Below are 22,220 nucleotides of genomic sequence, written 5' to 3'. Positions count from 1 at the left end.
TGCGCCTGGGAAAGCAGCAGAGGATGGCTCAAGTGCTTGGGCCCCTGCAGCCGCGTGGGAGACCCAGAGGAAGCTCCCGGCTCCTGGCTTTGGCCTGGCCCAGCCCTGGCTATTGTGGCTATTAGAAGAGTGAACAAGCAGATGGAAGACCTCTCTCTCTCTCTCTGCCTTTCAAATAAAGAAAGAATCCCAGACATGAGTCAGGGTGGCACTGAGCATCTAGCCAATTTGAATGAAACAGGTGCACATGAGTTGTGGGTATGCAATTCAGCAGCCTGAGGGCCCGGGGCAGGCAGAGGTGCGTGTGGTAGGGGGTCCACGCCTCCCCCTCCCCGCCCCCTTCTCCTGGGCTATTCTGGGCAAAGGGCTTTTTTGGGTGAGATTCAGGAAACCCCTCCAAAGCTTCATTCCCAGGTGACGCCGGCCCAGTAGATTGTCGTGGGACATCTGGGCGGGGGGGTGATGCCGGGACCCCGGACACTGAGTGCTGCCAGAGCCTGCTGCGTTCCTGTTTTGCCCATCGCTTCCCTGCAGCCGGCTGCCCTCCCTCCCACCTCACCCAGCTGCCGGCAAACTCAGCAAGGCCTCGGTCAAGAGCAAATGCCACGCTTGCTTGTTTTCAGGCGTTAGTCACAAGTCATCGCAAAACGCAATCTCCTTAAAAATCCATTTCTGCCAGCCTCCAGAATAACATCAACTCATTCGGAAGACATTTGTAAAATACAGCCACCCAAACTATGGAACACCGCTGAGCGCCGAGAAGCCGAAGGAAACCAGAGGCGGCGGCGGCGGCGGCTTCCGTTCACGCGAGACGCGGTGGTATTTACACGCCGGCTCTCCCCGCATTCACGGCCGTTACGGTGCCTTCCCATCACAGCCCCAGCAGGTGTCCTGTGTGCGAATCAATGCGGCGATTCTGAAGTCCCTGTGGAATTCCAAGGCCCTGAAAGTCCACAGGACTCCCAGTCATGGGGCCGAGGAACGCGTCCATCTCCCTTCATTTTCATAAATCTACATTCCATACCCCCAGGACGGCCTGCTGCGTGGGCTCCTGCAGACCGAGGACAGCCGGACTCACCCTGAGAAGGAGGGCAGAGCCCGGCATCCCATGTGGGCGCTGGCTCGAGTCCCGGCCGCTCCAGGTCTTTGCCCTACCAATCTGGGGGTCATGGCCGAGGGTGAACTCACTGGGGCAGCTCAGGGGAGAAGGGCCCAGGGCAGGGGCCCCTGTTCTCACCCACCGCCCAGGGCCCCAGCGGGCGGTGTTACAGGGCAGCTCTGTGCTGCGTGCCTTCCCCGTGTGTGCACCTGCTGTGGGCTCCCACAGGTCGCCAGTCCCCGCCACTGTCCTCGGGGCAGTGGGCAGAGAGAGGTGAGAGTCCCGGGAGCTGCAGACCACCGGGGTCCACACTGGCCTCCCCGTGACTGGGCAGCACCCCTCCCTCTAATCCCCTGAGGCCCTGCCTAGTGAGTAGGAAGAAGGCAGGTGGCCGGTGGAGAGGCCAGCCAGATACCTGTGAGGGGCCCAGGTGCCCCACGGCTCCCGAGGTCACCAATCAACCTGGTGGGAGGGGAACACATAGAGGACCCCCCACCCCCACTCTCCACTGTACAGCCAGGAACAGAGGGGGCCGGGGGGTGTCGGCCAGCTGTTGGCTCAGGAAGAGGCAGACACGGGGCTAGGGAGAGCCGGCCGGTCCGTGCCACACCGGGCAGCACACGTGGTCGCTGTGCGGGGAGAGCCGGCCGGTCCGTGCCACACCGGGCAGCACACGTGGTCGCTGTGCGAGCACTCTACACTCAGGACGGAGCTGACCATTCCACTCCCTGCAGTGTCGGTGGACGGGAAGAGCCCAGCTCAAGGTCCACGCGCGTGGGAGGTGAAGCGGCTCCATCAGCAAGTGGCTGCGCCCGAGAAGTTCTCGCAGATTTGCGGGAGAATCACAGGAGCCGCTGCTGCCCCTGCAGGCCCCGTGATGGGAGGGAGGCAGCTGCGGCTCCCGTGCCTGTGCTTTTCGGTGCTGGGCACCTGACCACCAGGCGTCTGTGAGCACAGTAGCATTTGGAATCCAGGACATTTCAAAGCCACCTCCAGAAGTCGTGGGGCCTGAGAAGGGACCAGGAACTGTGGCAAAGTGGCCACAGGTGCACGAGGGTGAGGGCTAAGGTGGTGACCAGGGGGCAGGTGCACCACCGGGTAGGCCGAGCCAGCTTCCTGGCCCCCAGCCACATCATCCTTCACGGGGAAGGTGCCTCGGCTCCCCATGGGCACCCGCAAAGACCCTGGGGCTCCCTGGCAGTGACGTCAGTGGAAATGGAGGGTGAGCAGCAGTGTGGCAGCTCTGCCCGCGCCGTCAGAGCAGAAAATGAAAACAGAAAAAGTCACCAAGTCACAGAAAACGCCATTCTTGGAGAGACCCATGGCTCCAGGGCCACCCCCAGGGCTCAACGGGACCCGGAGGGTGCAGGCTGGTGGACACCGTGGCCAGATGACAACCTGCCACAGCTGGGGGCCACCGCGGCCAGCCCCCCATCCTCATGGCCCTGCAGGCCGGGCGGTGCGAGACTCGGTGGCAGGTGAGGGCTGCTCACTGCTGGCCGTCTTCTCTCAGTGTGAACGGTCATGGCAGCTCCACCCTCAAGACCAACTCACCCCAAAGGCCCCACCCCCAACACTATGGCCTTGGAGGGCAGGATTGGGCAGCATTGAAAACAGTGTGCTGGGGGCTGCCGCTGTGGCACAGTGGGTTAAAACCCTAGCCTGAGGCACCGGCATCCTACGTGGGTCCCAGGTCAAGTCCCGGCTGCTCCACTTCTGATCCAGCTCTCTGCTATGGCCTGGGAAAGCAGTGGGAGATGGCCCAAGTGCTTGGGCCCCTGCACCCACGTGGGAGACCCGAGGAAGCTCCTGGCTTCAGCCTGGCCCAGCCCTGGCCGTGCAGCCATCTGGGGAGTGGACCAGGACGGAAGCTTTCTCCCTCTCTCTGTCTCTCCCTCTTCTCTGCAGCTCTTTCACAATAAATGAGGAAATCCTGGTGAAGAATCCCGGGGGCTCCTGGTGCTGCTGGAACAGAACTCCGGAGACTGGGCGACTGACAAAAAGCAGAAGTTTCTCCCTCACGCTTCCGGAGGCTGACGGCGCGCGGGTCTGGGGTCCGCGGCTGCGTCCTCCCGGGGCGGGGGCGGAAGGGCAGGTGGGCTCAGCAGGAAGGGCCCCCCCCGCCCCGCCTGGGCGCCGCCCCCTGCGAGGCTGCGGAAGACGGAATGAAAGCCAATGACCTTGGTGCTAAAACCTAAACATCCACGCACGGATTCTCTCGACGGCCATGCCTGAACGTCGGAGCAGGCGCGTCAGCCGTAGCCATTTGCGACAGGAGAAAGCCTTCCTGCGCACAACCTTTCCTTCGAAGGTGACCCAGTGCGCACGAAGCTGTGAGCCTCCCACGGGAAGTCAACCAGCGTTCGGGAGAACGGAGCGACGCCCCCGGTCCCCAGAGGGCACGGCTGTGGGTGGCAAAGATGCCCGTTTTCTTTCTTTTTTAAAAAAGTTCGCGGGATTAATTAATTTCTGGTAAAAATCCTAACGTAACTTTAATCCTGAATAATGCAAGTTGGTAAGAATGGTCACGAGGTGCACTAACTGGAGTGCAGGTGACGTTACCACTTGCATGGTCTACATTATTAAAAGTATTAACGTGTATATATTACCCTGTAATCCAAATAAGTCAATCGGTGTTCGACAGGTGCTGCCTGGCTGTCGCGATGCTGTTTTGTCCTCCACGCTCTGTCACTGGTGCTGTCTCCTGGGGGGTCCCCTCCCCAGGCTCTCTGGCCGTCTCCACCCTGGTTCTCTGGGGTGCACGGGTCAGCCAGGCCCAGACCTGGGGCTCAGCTCATGCACTCTCTGCCTCTCTGGGCTGGCCATGCACACCCCACCGCGGGGATTCTGTGCCCAGTGTAGGCCCCAGGCCACAGGTGGGCCGCTCCTGGCCACAAACCCAGGCAGAGTTCGGACAGCGTCCGGTCCTGGGCAGACAGCGTTCCCACTTCGGGTTTCCGTATTTTACCTGCTCTTGGACATACATGGGTGACATGTGTGGTGCTGCTCCCATCTTCACTCTGTGTGTCACAGGCACGCCACCCAACCCGGCCCACGCTGGGTCCTAGGCTCATCCGTGGAGTGGGCTGATCCACTGTGGGGGCGGTGAGGGGACACACACACTCGCCAGCACCACGCCACTGTCACAGTCCCTAGCCAGGGTCCTTCCCGCCGGAGCTGGGGGCAGGGGCGGGGGCGGGGGCGGGCGCCGTCCGTCAGCTCCGACTCCCCCGCCTGGGAAGATGCCCGGACGGCAGCATCAGAGCATCAGGAGGATCTGAGCAGAAATCCCGATGGGGCCAGAGGCCAAGGCCACCCTCCCCGGGCGTCCCCGGGGCTGAGGTTTGCTGAGGGAGCCGGTGGGTCCACACCTGCGGGCAGTCCTCGGTCAACCACCAAACACAGGGCTGCTCCTTTGCCGGCCTGGGCTTAGATGCCGGGGACGCGGATAGACCCGACGCCAGCTCTGCCTCTGAGGAGCAGTCGGGGGTTGGGGGGGGGGGGGGCGGAGTGGGACATGAGGTCACGGGGCCGGTGCTGTGGTGCAGCGGGCTAAGCCACTGTCTGCAGTGCCGGCATCCCATATGGGCACCAGTGCAAGTCCTAGCCGCTCCACTTCCGATTCAGCTCTCTGCTATGACCTGGGAAAGCAGTGGAAGGTGGCCCAGGTCCTTGGGCCCTTGTACCTGCATGGGAAACCCAGAAGCAGCTCCTGGCTCCAGGTTGGCCCAGTTCTGGTCATTGCAGCCATCTGGGGAGTGAACCAGGGGATGGAAGATCTTCCATCACCACCCCTACCCCACCCCCACCCCCATAAACTCTGCCTTTCAGATAAAATAAAAAACGATTAACTCTAAGGAAAGAACGCGAGTTCAGAAAAGGACCGGGCAGCGACTCGCAAGCAGAGTGAGCCCTGGCCGGGCAGGTGGGCACGGGCAGGGCCGAGGGGTCCCCGGGCGTCTCCTCGCCCAGGGAGGGTCCTAGGAGGAGTGGCACTCGATGCTTGTCTAAGCATCGGGAGAACAAGGGAGGCAGAGAGGCAGGCTGGACCCGGCCTGGGAGGGCTGGGGTGGCGGAATGGAACCGGGCAGGAGAAGCGTCGGGGGCCTGGGGAGCAGGTGTGGGCCGGTGGCGGTGCAGCCTCTGCCGGACGTCCTCAGAGCCGGCACAGCCAAGTCTCAGAGTCGGCGAGGATGGAGGCCCAGGTCCAACCAGGATCCTCGCACCAGGCCAGACAGTGGGCTGGGCCTCCGGTGGGCAAAACGGGGGTGGGACAGGCAGGCCCTTGTCAGCCGCGCAGGACCAATCACAGGAGGGCACAACGCACCGTTCTAGATGTTTCCATGGCGGCGGGCACTGGCCAGGCCAGCTGGGCAGGTTTTGGTTTCTCTTCCCAGGCATCCTAGAGCCAGAGGGCAGGGCCAGGCCCCCTGTTGCCTGGGAGACGGAGCCGCCCAGCCCAGGGCAGAATTCCTTTCCCTGCCCCACACCTGCTACCCGAACTCTGGAAGACTCCTGAATTTGTTAGCAATTTTCTGGTGAGAACAGTGAGGAAGATATGGGGGGGGGGGGGGCCTGCCAGGTACAAATACAAAGGATCAAACCCTAATCCGTCCACACAGGGAGAAGCCGGCAAAACCAATGCATGGGCGGAGGAGACGGGGAGAAGAGCCGGCCTGGCACACACGAGCGCCCGTGGGAGACGGGGAGAGCGGGCCCACGGAGGGGCGCGGGGGAGGACTGACCATCGCCGGGTATCTGTGTAAACCTCTGAACGCCCGCCGGAGTCCGTGTGCCAAATTAATCCCGGAAGTGACCGCATCAGGGGACACAGAGACCTGAGGCCGGAAGCAGCGGACACCACGGATCAGGCGCTGCAGCCTCCGAGGGCTCTGCCAGGCTGGCGGTGCCGCTTCTGCCCGCCGCGCTCGGCGACTTTCCCGAGGTCGCGCGCCAGGTGCCCTTGCACAGATGAACCCGGGAGCAAGCGTGCCGACTGCAGCTGCTGTGAGGCCGGAGACATTTGCAGAAACAGAGAGCGACGTCACTCTGCTAACCTGTTGCTTTGGAAAACACTTTGTAGCAATCCGCAGTTCCGGCTGACGTGTGATGTGAGTTTTCACTTCCAGATCGAGCAGTGCTTCAAACTGCTTGGTCCACAGTGCGATGATGGGGACTGACAGACAGACCAACCCAAACAAAAGCTCTCTGGGGTCCTCAGTGGTTTTCAACAGTGCAAGAATCCAGAGACCCCCACCCCCATGGACCCCAACAACCGGCACACTCAGTGCCAAACCATGCACCAGGCGCTGTCACAGGTGCTGATGGACTGCACCTGCCTGTCCCGTGTCGGTCTAGTGGGCGTGGTGCTGAGTGGGCGAAGCCATCGCATAGCCAGCAAACGACACGCACCAGGTTAATATCTTTAATAGGTATCGAGCCCACACAACCGTTATCAGACCCCAGTAGGCAGAGCCAAGGACAGTGACAACCCACGAGAGAGGAGACAGAGCCGTTTAACAAGAGCGATGCTCAACTGTGCTAGAAATCAAAGAAACGCAAACACAAGCCTATGTTCTCAGGATCGAGACAGCAAAAGGTCAGCCTGGCGCCAAGGGCCAGCACTGGCGAGATGGGCACGCCCTCCCGGCTCGTGGCAGCGAACAGAGACACCAATACCTCCGCTAAGCGGAAGCCTCTCTGCCGACGGGGAATCAGAGCCCGCAAGGTTTCCACGGCTTTCACTCAGGAGGCCCCTCCGGGGGCCGCCCCAGGACGTCCGCTGTCGCTGGGGCCACGGCTTCCACCCGCCTGCCGGCAGAGTGCAGCCAGCTCGGAATAAAGCCGGTTAGGACACGGGTGCGGGCCGAAGATGTGGTCAGTGCAGCTACGCAAAATTGTACCATAGCATAACTGTGTTAAAAACTAAATGCAAAGAAGCCATGGCCAAGGGGTGAGAGGCCTGCAGGAGGCACCGGCGTCCCACGGTACTTGGCTCACTGCAAGCCGCCGGAGCTGTGGCAGTGAGGAGCACCATCCCCTCCCTCCTCATCCACGTCCACGTGGTGCTGACTGCCACCTGACCCCACGCTAGGTCACGGACAGTCCCACACCCACGCCCGGCAGAGCGCCCTGCGCCCAGCCCACCCTCACAGGAAACTGCCCCTTGGCCACAGCGCCGGCTCTCGCTGCCTTCCCCAGGGGCCCCCGCCTAGGCCGTTCCCTCAAACCCCCTCCACCTGCGCGTCCCACACAGCCGGGAGCTCAGCTGTGAGGACCCCTCCCCAAGGTGACCTTGGCACGTGCCCAGCTCCCCCACTTCCCTTCCGGCCACCAGGGCCCCGCTCGGCCAGTGGCAGCTCCGTGGCCAAGGAAACAGATCCTCACTGCTTCCCAGGAGCCACGGAGGGGCTTCAACAGGAAATACGAACCCCAAGGCCACAGTCCCGGGGACCAGGGCGCTGCTCCTACACTGAAGCCCCCTGCAGAAGGCGGGGGGGGGGGGGTTACCAGCCAGGGCACCACATGGGCACGAGAACGGATGAACGCCCCTTCTCACGCCTGCGTACCACCGCTGCCTGTCCCTTTTATACCTCAACACCTGCTCTCGGAATTGCAGCGCCAAAGCACACGGCCAGCCTCTGCCTTCCCCCGCCCGGCTTCAGCCTGACGCCCCCATCTCAGCCATCTTCCTCGGCTCAGGCTGAGGGGTCTCCCACAGGGGCCCAAAGAGCCCCCCACCAGCTCCTCTAACCTGAGCCCCACCCGGGTCCCATGGGGAAGCCACTCCTTGACCCTCTCTCATCTGCTCCAGGTCCCAAAGGCACAAGGAGCCATCAAGAAGGTCACAGAGCCACAGCAAGCGCACGGTGGAGGACGCTGAGCACACTGGACAGCGGCCCGGGCTGGAGGGTGGCCAGCCCCACCCATGTGGCCATGGCTGCGGCGCCAGCACCCCCCAGCACGGCACCTGCTCCACCGCCAGGAGGCAATCCTCCTCCGGCTAGGCAGGGCCCCGTGGAAACCCACCAGGGGTCTTCCCCGCCCCAGGTGCCACTGGACCCCTTCCCCTGGAGCCCCTCTGCCGGGCAGGTGCAAATCTTACAGTGCGGCTGCTGGAGACACAGCTGAGCACAGGGAAGGGAGCTGTGCACCCCCACTCCTGCTTAGTGAGCGCCGCGGCCCCACCTGAACAGCCTCGGTCAAGTCCAGGGGAACCCAGACCCGTCTCCAGGCGGCTATGCAACCGGGCGGCCGAGCTGAGAGTTGACAAGGAACGTGCGCAGCGGCCACGGGGCCACAGGCCCGGCAGCCACGAGTGTCCCCTGCCCCTGCTTCCATCGCGGTCACCTCCCCAGCAAGTCGTAGGGGCCGCGGGATCCCCGCACGCAGGCTGCACAGGGTCCTTCCTTGGCTCAGCATGACCACCCACACCAGCGCAGGCCAGCCCAGGGCAAACCACCACGTCCCACCTCGGTGGGCCATCTGGCACTGAGACGTGGCGGGGCACCAGTCCACCAGGCCTGGCCGAGTCTCAGCCGCAAGTCCTGGGCAGTGACCTCTTGGCCGTCCGCTCCAGGCGGTGCAACTCCATCCCTCGGGTCCAGGACGCACGTGCCGGCTCTGCACTGTTGCTCCACCAGGAACTGGGCCGTCGCAGCTCCGCACCTCCACAAACACCCCCACGACCCCGGCTGTGGCCGCCAGAGGTGGACACTCCCCTGCCTCCCGCTCAGAGGCTGTCTACTCCTCCCTTGGACAGCGGCTGGGCACGAAGGCTCAGTTAGCAGGCCACTGCAGACCTGGAGGGGGCGTGAGGGCTCTGAGAGAGGCCACAGGGCACCTGAACGCAGGCGGGCAGGGGCGTCAAGCCCAGCAAGGCTCACCACGAGGGACCGGACATCGCTGGAGATGCAGGGCTGCTGCCCGCTGTGGGTCAGCGCTCAGCCGAGGGGACGTCTCCCATCCACTGCCCAGCAGGTCCTTCCCTGTGCAGCCACGGGCAAACCGGACAGCAAATCACCGGCGGAGGCAAGGCCTGCCCCCAGGAATGCCAGAGGCGCTGTCCCGCTGGGTGTCACCACCCGTGGAGGGGTGGGGGGCACGAGACCCCTGTTCCAGGTCCGGAGCTCATCAGCAGGAACTCAGCGACATGGGCAACGGTGGCCCCCGTGCTGAGTGAGGCTCACGAGTGGCAGAGCGGCAGCCGGGACGCGGCGGGTGGGGGGATGGGGGGGCATGCACTCGGAGTCGGCGCCCAGCGAGCACCCGGCACGAGCGCAGCCAGGTGAGCCGGGCCTGGAGAGGCGGAGGGAGCAGCTTCACGCGTGGGCGTGGGCAGGACTGCAGAATGCACAGTTCCTCCGCGCGGCAGAGCGCGCGGGCGCTTAAAGGTTCCGCGCTCGCGAGGGCAGCGCAGGCGCCGGGCCGGCCCCGCCGGACGCCGGGTGCACCGGGCAGGGCCCCGTGCCCGCGGCGGCCAGCTGGCGGCACAGCACCTGCCGCTCGCGCACCGCCCGGTTGGAGGCCGAGGTCTTGCGGATCTGCGCGCGCCGCGCGTGGCGCAGCGGGGACTTGTAGGTTCTGCGCAGCTCGGCCAGGAAGCCCTGGTAGTTGTTCCGCAGCGGGCTGTCCGGCTGCATGTGCGGGATGGCCCACTTCTCGGCCTCGCCGGTCAGCCGCGACACGAGAAAGGCCACGCGCTCCGCCTCGCCCGGGAAGCGGGAGGCCTGGAAGATCATGAACCTGTCCATCTGCATCAGGAAGCCGGCCAGCTGGCCCGGGTCCCCGGAGAAGGGCTCGGGCAGGGAGGTGGGCGGCGTGGTCAGCGGCCTCGAGCCGCCCGAGGCCATGGCGGACACGGGCGGCGTGATCTGCAGCGCGCCGGGGATGCGCGCCCGCGTGCGCAGCAGCGTCAGCTCGGCCATCACGCTCTCCAGCATGTGGGTGAGGTTGGCCTTCTCGGCCCGCAGCGTGGACGCCTCGCGCCTCAGCGCCGAGTTCGTGAGGCGCAGCGAGGTCAGGGTGTCAATCACGTCGTCCATCGGGGCGCTGGCGGCGGCGGCCGCGGCGGCGCCCCCCGCCTTGGCGGCCTGCGGCTGCACCATGCCGACCGGGGGGCCAGGCCCCGCGCCCCGGACAGGGAGGCCGGGGGCGACGCCGGGCCCGGGTCCCGGGCGCAGGTGCGGCTGCTGCCCACGCCTCTCACGCGGCCTCGGCCGCTGGGCCCTGGAGGAGCAAGAAAATGGAGTTGTTTTTAAGAGGTGCGTGGGCGGCGCGGCCGCGCTGGACCCCCCCCCCGGCGCCCCCTCCCCCACCCCACCCCCGGGGAGGACAAAGGGGCTGCACCTGCGCGGCGGGGGGGGGCGGCGGGCGCGCGTACCTGGGCTCCCCGGGGCTCCGTCCGCCGCGCGGGCCGAGGAGTCACCGCGGCGGCGTCCCGGTCAGCGCGGCCCAGGCGGCGGCAGCGATGGCGGCTCCGGCAGGTGCAGCGCCCGCGGCAGGGCGGGTCACGGCGCGGCCTTTGTGCGGGCGGGGCCGGCGCGGCGGCGGCGGCGGGCGGGCCTAGCGCCGAGCCCGCTGGTTGCCATGGAGACCGCCGCGCGGCCCAGCCCAGCCCCGGAAATGACGTCGCCGCCCGGCAGCTGCCCGGCCACCTGCCCCGGCTGCCAATCCGCCGGCGCCGTGGCTGATGTTTGGTTATCCGGTCTCTGATTGGCTGCTGGCGGGGCTCTTTCGGGGGCGTTGTCGCTTTAAAAAAGGAATTAAAAAGGGGTCTCCCCTGCTGTGCCTGCGGCTGCGAGGTGGATTCCCCGCAAGGCGGCGGGGTGACTCCGGCCTGCCGGGCCCCACCTGGGAGAAGCGGTGCTGCGGTGGCCCCGGGGTGCCGTCCGCTGCGGGTGTCCGTCTGCGCCCGCCGGGCCCGTGACGCTTGCACAGCACCGAGTCCTGCACCTTTCCCGTCAGAGGTGGCTCCTGGGCGGCCGGCCTCTGTCCGCAGGTGTCTGCCCGGGCCGAGCCACGCTGCACACGGGCGGGAGTCCCAGCCCCGTCCCCCGCGGGCCTCGCCTGGTGTCCGGGAGCACAGGTGTCAGGCCAGGGGTGTCACTGGGTGCAGGTGTGGGGAGCACAGGTGTCAGGCCAGGGGTGTCACTGGGGTGCAGGTGTCAGGAGCACAGGTGTCAGGCCAGGGGTGTCACTGGGTGCAGGTGTCGGGAGCACAGGTGTCAGGCCAGGGGTGTCACTGGGTGCAGGTGTCAGGAACACAGGTGTCAGGTCAGGGGTGTCACTGGGTGCTGGTGTCCGGGAGCACAGGTGTCAGGCTAGGGGTGTCACTGGGGTGCAGGTGTCCGGGAGCACAGGTGTCAGGCCAGGGGTGTCACTGGGGTGGTGGTGTGGGGAGCACAGGTGTCAGGCCAGGGGTGTCACTGGGTGCTGGTGTGGGGAGCACAGGTGTCAGGCCAGGGGTGTCACTGGGGTGCAGGTGTCGGGAGCACAGGTGTCAGGCCAGGGGTGTCACTGGGGTGCAGGTGTGGGGAGCACAGGTGTCAGGCCAGGGGTGTCACTGGGTGCAGGTGTGGGGAGCACAGGTGTCTGGCCAGGGGTGTCACTGGGTGCAGGTGTCGGGAGCACAGGTGTCAGGCCAGGGGTGTCACTGGGGTGCTGGTGTCGGGAACACAGGTGTCAGGCCAGGGGTGTCACTGGGTGCAGGTGTCGGGAGCACAGGTGTCAGGCCATGGGTGTCACTGGGTGCAGGTGTCAGGAACACAGGTGTCAGGTCAGGGGTGTCACTGGGTGCAGGTGTCCGGGAGCACAGGTGTCAGGCCAGGGGTGTCACTGGGGTGCAGGTGTCCGGGAGCACAGGTGTCAGGCCAGGGGTGTCACTGGGTGCAGGTGTCAGGAGCACAGGTGTCTGGCCAGGGGTGTCACTGGGTGCTGGTGTCGGGAGCACAGGTGTCAGGCCAGGGGTGTCACTGGGGTGGTGGTGTGGGGAGCACAGGTGTCAGGCCAGGGGTGTCACTGGGTGCTGGTGTCGGGAGCACAGGTGTCAGGCCAGGGGTGTCACTGGGGTGCTGGTGTCGGGAGCACAGGTGTCAGGCCAGGGGTGTCACTGGGTGCTGGTGTCGGGAGCACAGGTGTCAGGCCAGGGGTGTCACTGGGGTGCAGGTGTCGGGAGCACAGGTGTCAGGCCAGGGGTGTCACTGGGGTGCAGGTGTCGGGAGCACAGGTGTCAGGCCAGATGTGTCACTGGGTGCAGGTGTGGGGAGCACAGGTGTCAGGCCAGGGGTGTCACTGGGTGCAGGTGTGGGGAGCACAGGTGTCAGGCCAGGGGTGTCACTGGGTGCTGGTGTGGGGAGCACAGGTGTCAGGCCAGGGGTGTCACTGGGTGCTGGTGTCGGGAGCACAGGTGTCAGGCCAGGGGTGTCACTGGGGTGGTGGTGTGGGGAGCACAGGTGTCAGGCCAGGGGTGTCACTGGGTGCTGGTGTCGGGAGCACAGGTGTCAGGCCAGGGGTGTCACTGGGTGCTGGTGTCAGGAGCACAGGTGTCAGGCCAGGGGTGTCACTGGGTGCAGGTGTGGGGAGCACAGGTGTCAGGCCAGGGGTGTCACTGGGGTGCAGGTGTGGGGAGCACAGGTGTCAGGCCAGGGGTGTCACTGGGTGCAGGTGTGGGGAGCACAGGTGTCAGGCCAGGGGTGTCACTGGGTGCAGGTGTGGGGAGCACAGGTGTCAGGCCAGGGGTGTCACTGGGTGCTGGTTTCGGGAGCACAGGTGTCAGGCCAGGGGTGTCACTGGGTGCAGGTGTGGGGAGCACAGGTGTCAGGCCAGGGGTGTCACTGGGTGCAGGTGTCGGGAGCACAGGTGTCAGGCCAGGGGTGTCACTGGGTGCAGGTGTGGGGAGCACAGGTGTCAGGCCAGGGGTGTCACTGGGTGCTGGTGTCGGGAGCACAGGTGTCAGGCCAGGGGTGTCACTGGGGTGGTGGTGTCGGGAGCACAGGTGTCTGGCCAGGCCAGAGCCATGGGAGGGAGTCCCAGCCCTGTCCTCCGCGGGCCTCGCCTGGTGTCCGGGAGCACAGGTGTCAGGCCAGGGGTGTCAGTGGGGTCCTGGGTGTCTGTCCAGCTTCTCTTGCTGAGCTGTTCCCCAGTGGTGGATTCCAGGCTGGGCGCGGCTGGAGGGGAAGATAAGCCCAGTGCCCGTCTTCGAGGGGCAGTGTTGGAGCAGGCCGAAGCCCCCCTAGCTGCCCACAGCCGCCCACATCCCTTAGCAGGCCTGGGACACAGCTGGCTGCCTGGAGAGGATGCATTGGTTCTGGCGCCAGAATGTGGGGTCATGTGACAGAAGCAGGGAGAGGGAGGGTCCTCAGGCTGCTTCTGGGAGGTCTCCCATGGGTGGGGGCCGGAGCTGTGCTTGCCTTCACCTAGGTCGATGGCTGGAAACCAGAACTTGGCCTGTACCCCCGCTCCTTCCAGACGCACCCCTGCCTGCAGCCCTGTCGATCTCTGTCCCCAGGGCCATGTGAGAGACAGATCTGTCACAACTCCAGCTGTGGCTGATACGCACAGCTGAGTTCCCCGGGTGCGTTGTCTGAAAGGTGAACCCTGGTTCAGAAACGGCAAAAACAGGAAGTGGATGAGATAGCCCTGCTTCAAACAGGACACGAGGTGGCATCCCATAAACAGAGCATGATGGAAATTAAAGGTTTATTTATTTATTTATTATTTTTTTGAGAGGCAGAGTTGCAGACAGAGAGAGGGAGAGAGACAGAGAGAGAGAGGTCTTCCATCACTGGTTCACTCCCCAAATGGCTGCAATGGCCAGAGCTGCGCTGATCTGAAGCCAGGAGCCAGCAGCTCCATCCAGGTCTCCCACGCGGGTGCAGGGCCCAAGCACTTGGACCATCCTCTGCTGCTTTCCCAGGTGCGTTAGCAGGGAGCTGGATCAGAAGTGGAACAGCCGGGACTTGAACCGGTGCCCTTATGGGATACTGGCACTGCAGGAGGAGGCTCAGCCTACTGCGCCGGCTTGTTGGAGAGCGTTTGAACCTGATCCACAAGATGCGGATTCACGTGTGGACCGGTGGTGAGTTTACACTGGAGCAAGGCGCCGAGATGGCTCCGTCAGCCATGGGCATCTGCGCCGAGCCGGCCGGATGTCCCCGGCGGGGCAGGGAGCTGGAACCCTGGCCACACCCAGCACAGAACCAGCGCAGGACAAGTCAGAGGCTTTGCTGTGAGACCAAAGCTGTAAAACTCCGAGAAGCAGCGCTGCGGGCTCCGTGGCCTGTGATGGAGCAGCGGTTCTCAGGTGCTTCTCCAAAATGCAAGAGAAAAGACGAGAAACAGATGACGTGGGTCTCACCGGCGTTTAGAGCTTCGGTGTTTCAAAGGGCCCTGTTGCCGAGGTGGGAAGACAGCCAGCCGGCAGAACGGGAGGAAATCTTTGTAAACGGATACCGGCTGCGGGTCCGGTACCCAGAGCACAGACAGAGCTCTCACAGCTCGGTAACAGAGAGGCAAGTAACCAAAGAAGGACTTGAAGGGCCATTTTCCAAAGAAGATACGCAAACGGCCGAACAGCACCTGAGAGGCTGCTCCTCATCGTTTGTCGTCAGGGAAACGTAAGTGACAGCCATGGTGAGACGCCACCGCCCGGGCCCCAGGACTGCTGGATCCGAAAGGCGGATGAGAGCAGGTGTTGGTGAAAATGCGGCAAAAACAAGTTCGTGCGTGCTTTACTGTTGGGGGCGTAAACTGGAGGGGACCGCGCTGACCGTGAGGTCCCCGTGTGACCGGGGTTCCCCTCTGGTGTACGCCTTAGGGAACTGGAAACCAGTGTCCACACAGGAGGTTCTGTGTGAATGGTGCCCCAGGCATTATTCATCACAGCCAGAGAGGGGGAGGGCACGCAGCTGCCCAGACGGCCATTGGTCCAGCCAGGCGGCCACCGTCCAGGTGGCCATCGGTCCAGCCCAGGTGGCCATCGGTCCAGCCCAGGCGGCCATCGGTCCAGCCCAGGCGCCCTCCGTCCAGCACCGATGAACGCATGAGCATACAGTGGGATCTCAGCCATACAATGAAGGAAGCACCGATCTATGCTTCCGTGTGTGTGATGCTTGAACGCGGAATTCTAGATGAAAAGCCGGCCTCAGAGTTCTTCTGGATGGTCTTTATGATGTGTCCAGGATAGGCAAAGCCGGGGAGGTCAGGGTGAGCCGCGGTCCCTGGCATCCGGGGAGAGGCAGGCAGGCAGAAAGCTGATGGATGCAGGGCTCTGGGGGTTGAAACCGCCCTGGAGTCCGTGGTGATGGGCGCACACCTGTGAATATCTGAAAAGCTGCAAACTGAGTTATGGCGTGTGAATTAGATCTTGAAAAAGACAGTGGCCAGCACAGATAGATGGGGGTGGCAGGGACCTCCCCAGCCTGACAGGAAGTATCTGCGAAATCCCACAGGCAGCGTCTACTTGGGCTGCCGGTGGAGTGCCTTCCCCGCACAACGGGGAATCGGTGATGGCCATCCTCACCACTCTCACCCGGCACAGTCCTGGCAGCTGTGGCCGGTGCAACAAGGCAGGAGAAGGGAATAGATGTGCACACTGGCAGAACCTCCGTTGTCTCTGTAGACAAGCAAGCTAAGCCATATCCTGACACCAACAAGTGAGTTCAGCCAAGTTGCAGGAGAAATGAGACGGACGTGGGAAAATTGACTCCATGTCTACCAGCACCGACCACAAACACAGTGCCGTGTGCAGCGGCTCAGAGAAACCCGTGTGACGCTGAAGAAAACAGGTGCGGGAATTTTATGCAGAAGAGCTCGTGACGGAGAAATTCCGAGAAGCAATCACAGAAAGATACCCGTGCCCGGGATGGGGCGAGGCAGCATCACAAAGACGTCCACTCGCCCACAGTTTGGTGTGGACGCGTGAAGCCACGTCTGCCGGCGACCACGCACGATTATGTGTGGGTCGGGGGTGAGGGGATTGTTCTGAGGCGCATGGGAGGCAAAGGAGGAGAGCTGCTGGACTCGCTTTGGAGAGGGGAAGTGGGGTGCCCACCTACCCCGCTCCAGTACTGCCTGTTTGGCTTCATAACTAAGGCCACGTTAGAGCGGTCAAGGAATGGACACACAAGTCAAGGGGGCAGAACGGGAAGTCCGGGGACAGACCCACGCGCACCTGCCCCGCTGATTCTGTGCAGTTTCCAATGAATGGTGTCGGGCACAAGACAACACACAACCTCACCGGAAGTCTCACATCTACAGCCGGGATTTCTTTTTTCTTTTTTTAAGATTTATTTATTTATTTGAAAGGGAGAGTTACAGAGAGAGAGAGAGAGGTCTTCCATCCGATGGTTCACTCCCCAATTGGCTGCAATGGCTGGAGCTGCGCCGATCCGAAGCCAGGAGCCAGGAGCTGCTTCCAGGACTCCTAAGTGGGTGTAGGGGCCCAAGGACTTGGGCCATCCTCTACTGCTTTCCCAGGCCATAGCAGAGAGCTGGATAGGAAGAGGAGCAGCCGGGACTCGAACTGGTGGCCATATGGATGCCGACACTGCAGGCTTTACCCGCTGTGCCACAGCGCCAGCCCCAAACATGATTTCACAGTGACCACAGACTTGCCCTGTGAAACATGATACTGCACATACAGGAGAAAGCCTGGGGCGGGGAAGTGGACAACCTGGGCTCCATCCCAGATCCCGTTCCCTGTGAGCATCCTGCAAGCTGGCGCCTCCGGGGTGTCTGCAGGCTGGGTGCTCTGCGGAGGACTCGGGTCTAGAACGCGGGGAGAGCTCTCCGGCTCAGCCAGGAGCCGCCTACGGTCAGGGGGGAGCTCTCCACCTCCTCCGGCTCGGCCAGGAGCCGCCAGCCGTCCCGTTATAAAACGGGCAGGAGGCACGAGCGGCCGTTCACCGAGGAGGCCGGCGAAGGAGCAGACGCGCACGCGAGGCGGCTTTGACAGCAGAAAGGTTAAAATAAAAACGGGCGACAGCACCCAGCGCCGGCAAGGCTGCCGAGCAGCTGGGCGCGCTGGTGGGGATGTGCAAAGGTGCAGCGCGGTCAACAGTCTGGCGACTTCCTGAGAAGCCGAGCACGCAACTGTTAGACAAGCCGGCAGCTGCAGTCCGGGTGTTTACCCCAGAGAAGTGACAGCTTCTGTCCACACACGCTCACACACACACGCTCACACACACATGTTTACAGCTACTTTACAACCAGAACCTAGGAGCAGACTAGACCTGATTCCACAGGCCGTCGTCCATCCTCGCCGTGAAATCCGAGTCGGCAGTGAGGAGGAAGAGGGAGTCATGGCCAGGACGTCTCCGAGGCCACAGGAGAGTGAGCCGCGTGGAGGCTCCCGGCCCCGGAGCCGCCAAGGCCGCCTGTAGAAACGGCGTCTGCTGCCCGCCGGGGGCTGCGGAGCGCGGGGTGCGGGGGTGGGAGGGCAGCAGGGGGTGGAGGACCCTGGCCGTGGTTCCGTCCTGCGTATCTGCAGGAAGCCACCCTGGGCGGCTGCGCGGGGGACACGCCGGGCCATGCCCTGTTATTTCTCACAACTGTGTGTGAGTCCGCAGTTACCTCGGCATCTAAAAGCTTAACCGGAGAAAATATGGGGACGGAGTGAAATCATCGTAGAGGGGATAAAATCTAGGCTGCGATGGGCGTTTTTGGCACAAGGGGGTTAAGCAGTCACCTGCAACGCTGGTTCAGGTCCCAGCTGCTCCACTTCCAATCCAGCTCCCTGCTAAGGTGCCTGGGAAAGCAGTGGAAGATGGGCCAAGTGCTTGGGCCTCTGCCGTCCTCTTGAGAGACCTGGATGGAGTTCCAGGCTCTTGGCTTCAGCCTGGCCCAGCTCTGACCATTGTAGACATTTGGGGGGAGAAAACCAATGGGTGGAAGATTTAGTCTCTCTCTCTCTCTCTCTCTCTCTCTCTCTCAGATGGGCGCAGGCTAAAGGGGCAGCCGTGGCCCCCAGGGGATGCTCACTCCCAGCCTTTGCTGTGGGACTTGTCCACTGATGCCCCTGGAGGCTGGGCCCGAGGCCAGGAGAAGGAGCTGGGCTCCAGCCACCCCGGGCCCAAGGCAGGCCACACAACCGGGTGGACACCACCATGGAGAACTGTGGAGGTGGGGGCCCCACCACCCCCACCAGAACCCTTAAGGTTCTGGAAGTCACCGGCTCAGTGCTCAGCCCTAGGCACGGTGACACCTGTGTGTGGAGTGGGGGAGGGGCTGCACACCAGTGTCTTCTCCAGCGCTTCGCCTTCTGCTGGGGGTCAGTGCAGCCCCCACAGCTAAGGCTCCGCCCCCACTCAGGTACAGTCTCAGGAATTGGGTCCCCACGTCACGTTTCCCTTCAGCCTGGCTGCGCACCACTGCTCCCACACCCCCCCCCCAGGTGACCCCAGGTGCAGAGAGCTCGGAAGTGTAGGATGAAGGGCGTGATGAGGATGGAGGGGGGTGCTGGAGGTCGGCCAGGAGGGGCCCCGGGCCCAGGCGCCCTGTCCCCATGCCCCCAGGCAGCACTGCCCGCGTGGCGCCCGCGTGTGTCCACAACAAGCAGTGTCGATCACTAACCCAGGAGCCAGCCCCTCTCCCCTCCCCAGAGAATGGGGCGTGGGGGTGCCTAGCTGAAAGCTCCAGGCGTCTCGCCCTGGTGGTCAGCCCCAACCCTGGAGCCGCCAAAAGCCGCCTCCTGAGGACCGAAGCTGCCCCTGCTGCCCAGGAAGCGCCAAGGGTTGCAGGAGCTGTGTGTCAGGAGCGGGGTGGAAGACACAGTGGGGCGGCGCTCCTGGTCCCTTTACTGCTCAGGAGTCGGCCAGGGCCCTGGGGCCTGGGCCGGGAGCCAGGGTGCTGAGCACAGGGCGCACTCCCTGTCCCGCGCGGGATCTGGGCACTCACTCCACCTGCTGATGTCCGGAGCTCCCGATGTGTGGGACAGGACGGTCCCTGCCTCTGGGGAGCTGCCCATCCTCCACCCCACGTGAACTGAACACCTTTGCCAGTGCGCGTTCCAGCCCAAGCACAGGTCCCAAATTCTGCACCCTCCCTCCCGAGCCACCGTAGCAGCCAAAAAGACGGAGCAGTAATTGTGCCCGTAAGCCCTGTTCTTGTCATGTACACCTGCCAATGCATTAAAGGCGGGTGCGCTTGCCAAGCCTCACAGAATAGATTCTAGAATTCGTAAGGCCTCACGCGGCCAATTCATCTGCGGGTGCAGCCGGGAGCCAGACACGCGGCGGCCTGGAGGGCTCGGGCTGCGTCTCTGATAACCGTTCGGTTACAGCGGGAAATGAGCATTTTGTCCCCCGGGCCGCAGTGCACCCCGGGTTCTGTGAGCGCCCAAGAGGCTGGGGTCGCCCGGGGCTTGGGGAGGGCCTGGGACGTGCAGCCGTCAAGAAGGACTCGGAAGAAAGCTTGGATGACGCCCCCGAAAGGACATCGAGACTTTGGGGTGCAATTGCTTGGTCACGTGTGGATGAGAGTTTTCAGTTGAAAAGCAGAGCAACCTAGACAGAGGGAGAGGCAGATAAGCATCGACCCCAAATCCTGTTCCCTTCACCTTCGCGTCTACCCTTACGGCAGCGTCAAGCTGTCCGCTCACCCTGGTCTTGTGGAAATATTGGTGTAATGATATTGATATTGGTGTAAACTCTGAACCGTTGAGTTTTTTAAAAAATTCTCCGAATTATTGAATTTCTTCTTTTCCAGTTTTTTTTTTTTTTTTTTGGGGGGGGGAGCTCTTCTCAATCATTATAGCACTTTCTAGAAATGCTTAGGATCGACTTGGATTTCTTCAATCAATTTTGCTGAATTTGTTTAAAGTTGAATCTATGGGGCCGGCGACACCGGCATCCCATGTGGGCACTGGGTTCGTGTCCTGGCTGCTCCACTTCTGGTCCAGCGCCCTGTAACGTGCCTGGGAAAGCAGTTACGATGGCCCAAGTGCTTGGGCCCCTGACCCACACGGGAGACCCAGAGGAAGCTCCAGGCTCCTGGCTTTGGCCTGGCCCAGCCCCAGCCATCGTGGCTGTAAGGGGAGCAGGACAGAGGGAAGACAGGATAGGAACTCGCAGCCAACACAATCTATTCACGAAGGGAAATGGTTCGCAGCGGTGGCCGGCCGCCGGCGTGCACACAGAGCGAACTCCAGGCTAAGGGTCCCGAGTGGGGTGGGGGCACTCCTTGGAAGCCAGTCCCTTCCTACAGGTTTTTCGGGTTTTCTGCAGGCTTTCAAACCTGGAGAGTCAGAGGGCGGGGTGGGGCAGCGCGCTGGGGGCGGGGCTGGACCGGCTCTTGCAGGATTTCCTTCTAGGCAGGGAGATAAAACGCTGAAGCTGGTGTCCTGGTTCCGTCAATCCTGAGTCTGCGTCTAGATAGGGAGACGGGCGCCGGTTCTTTCTGGCTGCTTCCTGCCGGCACAGGGAGTGGGCGTGGGGTGGGGCGTCTGTGCTCTGGATCCGATTGGCTGGGGATGTAGCAGTCATTCGCCCCTGTAAGGACTTCTGAGATGTTCGTTGCACATGGTGGGAATATCCTGTGATTGTCAGGAGAAAAGGAGACGTTAGAGACGTTGCCCGTGGCGGGAAAGACGGCCCCGTGAGGAGGACAGGGAGGGAAGAGGACGGCAGAGCTCAGGTCCCTGTCCAGGCGGTGGGGAGACAGGTGCGTGCCTGGTTGCCACTGTTAAAGACCGCTCCCGTCTGGTTTAGCCTGTGCGAGCCGGCAAGGAGCCGTGGGCTGGAGTTAGCCTGCCCGCTGCTGCCAGCCTGGGCACCCGCATTTTCTCCCTCTGCCTAGGAGCCCCGGCTGCTGTGGGGCTGGGCGAGGACTGCTCTGGCTCCTCCAGGCTAAGGGGCAGTGAGTAGGGGCCACAGCCAAGGCAGGGCTCCGGCAGGGGGACAGGGCTGCAGCGCCGGCTCGCAGAGACGGTCTCCACTCATGTGCAAGGCCATCTGGAACGTTCACCGCTCCGAGTCCAGGAGCTAGATCTCAAAGCAGATAACGCCCAAGCACACAGAGGATGGAGGCACCGTCAGAGGACCTCGGAAATGTGCCGTCCACACCAGGGGGGAGTTTTCCCAGGGAGAGGCCAGCAGAAACCCGCAGGAGGGGCTTGGTGACGCTCGCTGGGCATGGAGGCCTGGCCAGGCGTCTGTGAGGTCCAGACCTGTCCATCTCCTAGGGAGGTGTGGACCCCCTTAGGGAAGGCGCCCATCGACTCCCACTAGCTGGCCGGCCTGAACAGGAGGTTAGTGTCCAATAGGCAGCATCTCCACAGCTCTGCCTGCAGTGTCACCGAGCCCCCGCCGGCCCCCTGATGGCGTGGGCACTTTGGAAGCTGGGCGGAGGGAAGGTCCGGCAGGATCTGCAGCTCTGGCCTGGGCAGCCATCCATCCTGGGGCCGTTACCTGTCCAGAGCTGACGGCTCGTCAGAGGCTGGCTTCTGTCGCGACTGCTGTCTGTCCGCATGGAAAACCAACGCCATTTGGGGGTGACCTGGCCGTGCTGGGTCTCCCCGATGGCAGGGCACTGTGTAAAGCTGTGGCTGTTTGGCCTGGCACCCCTCCTTACGTCGCTCCGGCTGCCCGGCTCCCTCCTCTCCCTCCGGGTCTCTGTTCAAGTAGACCACAGGGGAGGCCTTTGGGATGTCGGCCAATGGGGCACTCAGTCCCGGCGCTGGGCTAGAAATCTGTGCTCACAGGCATGCTTGCCCGTGTTCTTCCCGTGAGATAAGGCAGCGCCCACGAGGAGAGCCGTGTCCGTCTAAGACCCGACAGGAGGGCATCTGTCCAACCTGTCTATAGACTTTTGAAGTCATTGGTAAAACTTTTTCTCTCTCCCTTAGTTTGGTTTGAAAAGGGAGGTTTTTGCCTGTCTGCTGTGCCCATGGCAAAGTAAACCTCGCTGTGAAATCCTAATTTAAGCTCTCGTTTAGATCTGTTATTACAGAAAAATGTCAGCCACGCCCCTTGTGAGACCCAAAGGTGGACCTGGGCCTCCTGCTGGAGAGGCCTTCCGAGGAGGCTCGGTTTCCTGTTTGAAGAGGACAGAGGAGAGGTGGGGGGAGCAGCCCGGCCTCCCGGCAGCTCGCTCTCAGTGATGTGAAAACCCAGCACGAAGTTTG

The 22,220-nt window shown here is 63.2% G+C and overlaps 1 protein-coding gene across 1 annotated transcript; it reads right to left on the bottom strand.

Moving 5' to 3' along the window:
* Window positions 1-6,514: 6,514 nt before the first annotated feature.
* On the bottom strand, window positions 6,515-10,206 carry RTL6 (retrotransposon Gag like 6). The gene has a single exon (XM_062202713.1). The coding sequence runs from the start codon at window positions 10,204-10,206 to the stop codon at window positions 9,487-9,489; it is 720 nt and encodes a 239-aa protein (XP_062058697.1). The 3' UTR covers window positions 6,515-9,486.
* Window positions 10,207-22,220: the final 12,014 nt, after the last annotated feature.

This window comes from Lepus europaeus, chromosome 10 (assembly GCF_033115175.1).
Source record: "Lepus europaeus isolate LE1 chromosome 10, mLepTim1.pri, whole genome shotgun sequence".
Classification (NCBI taxonomy): Eukaryota; Metazoa; Chordata; class Mammalia; order Lagomorpha; family Leporidae; genus Lepus; species Lepus europaeus.
Note: the sequence above shows the minus strand (reverse complement) of the source record. Positions and strands in the feature narration are given on the sequence as shown.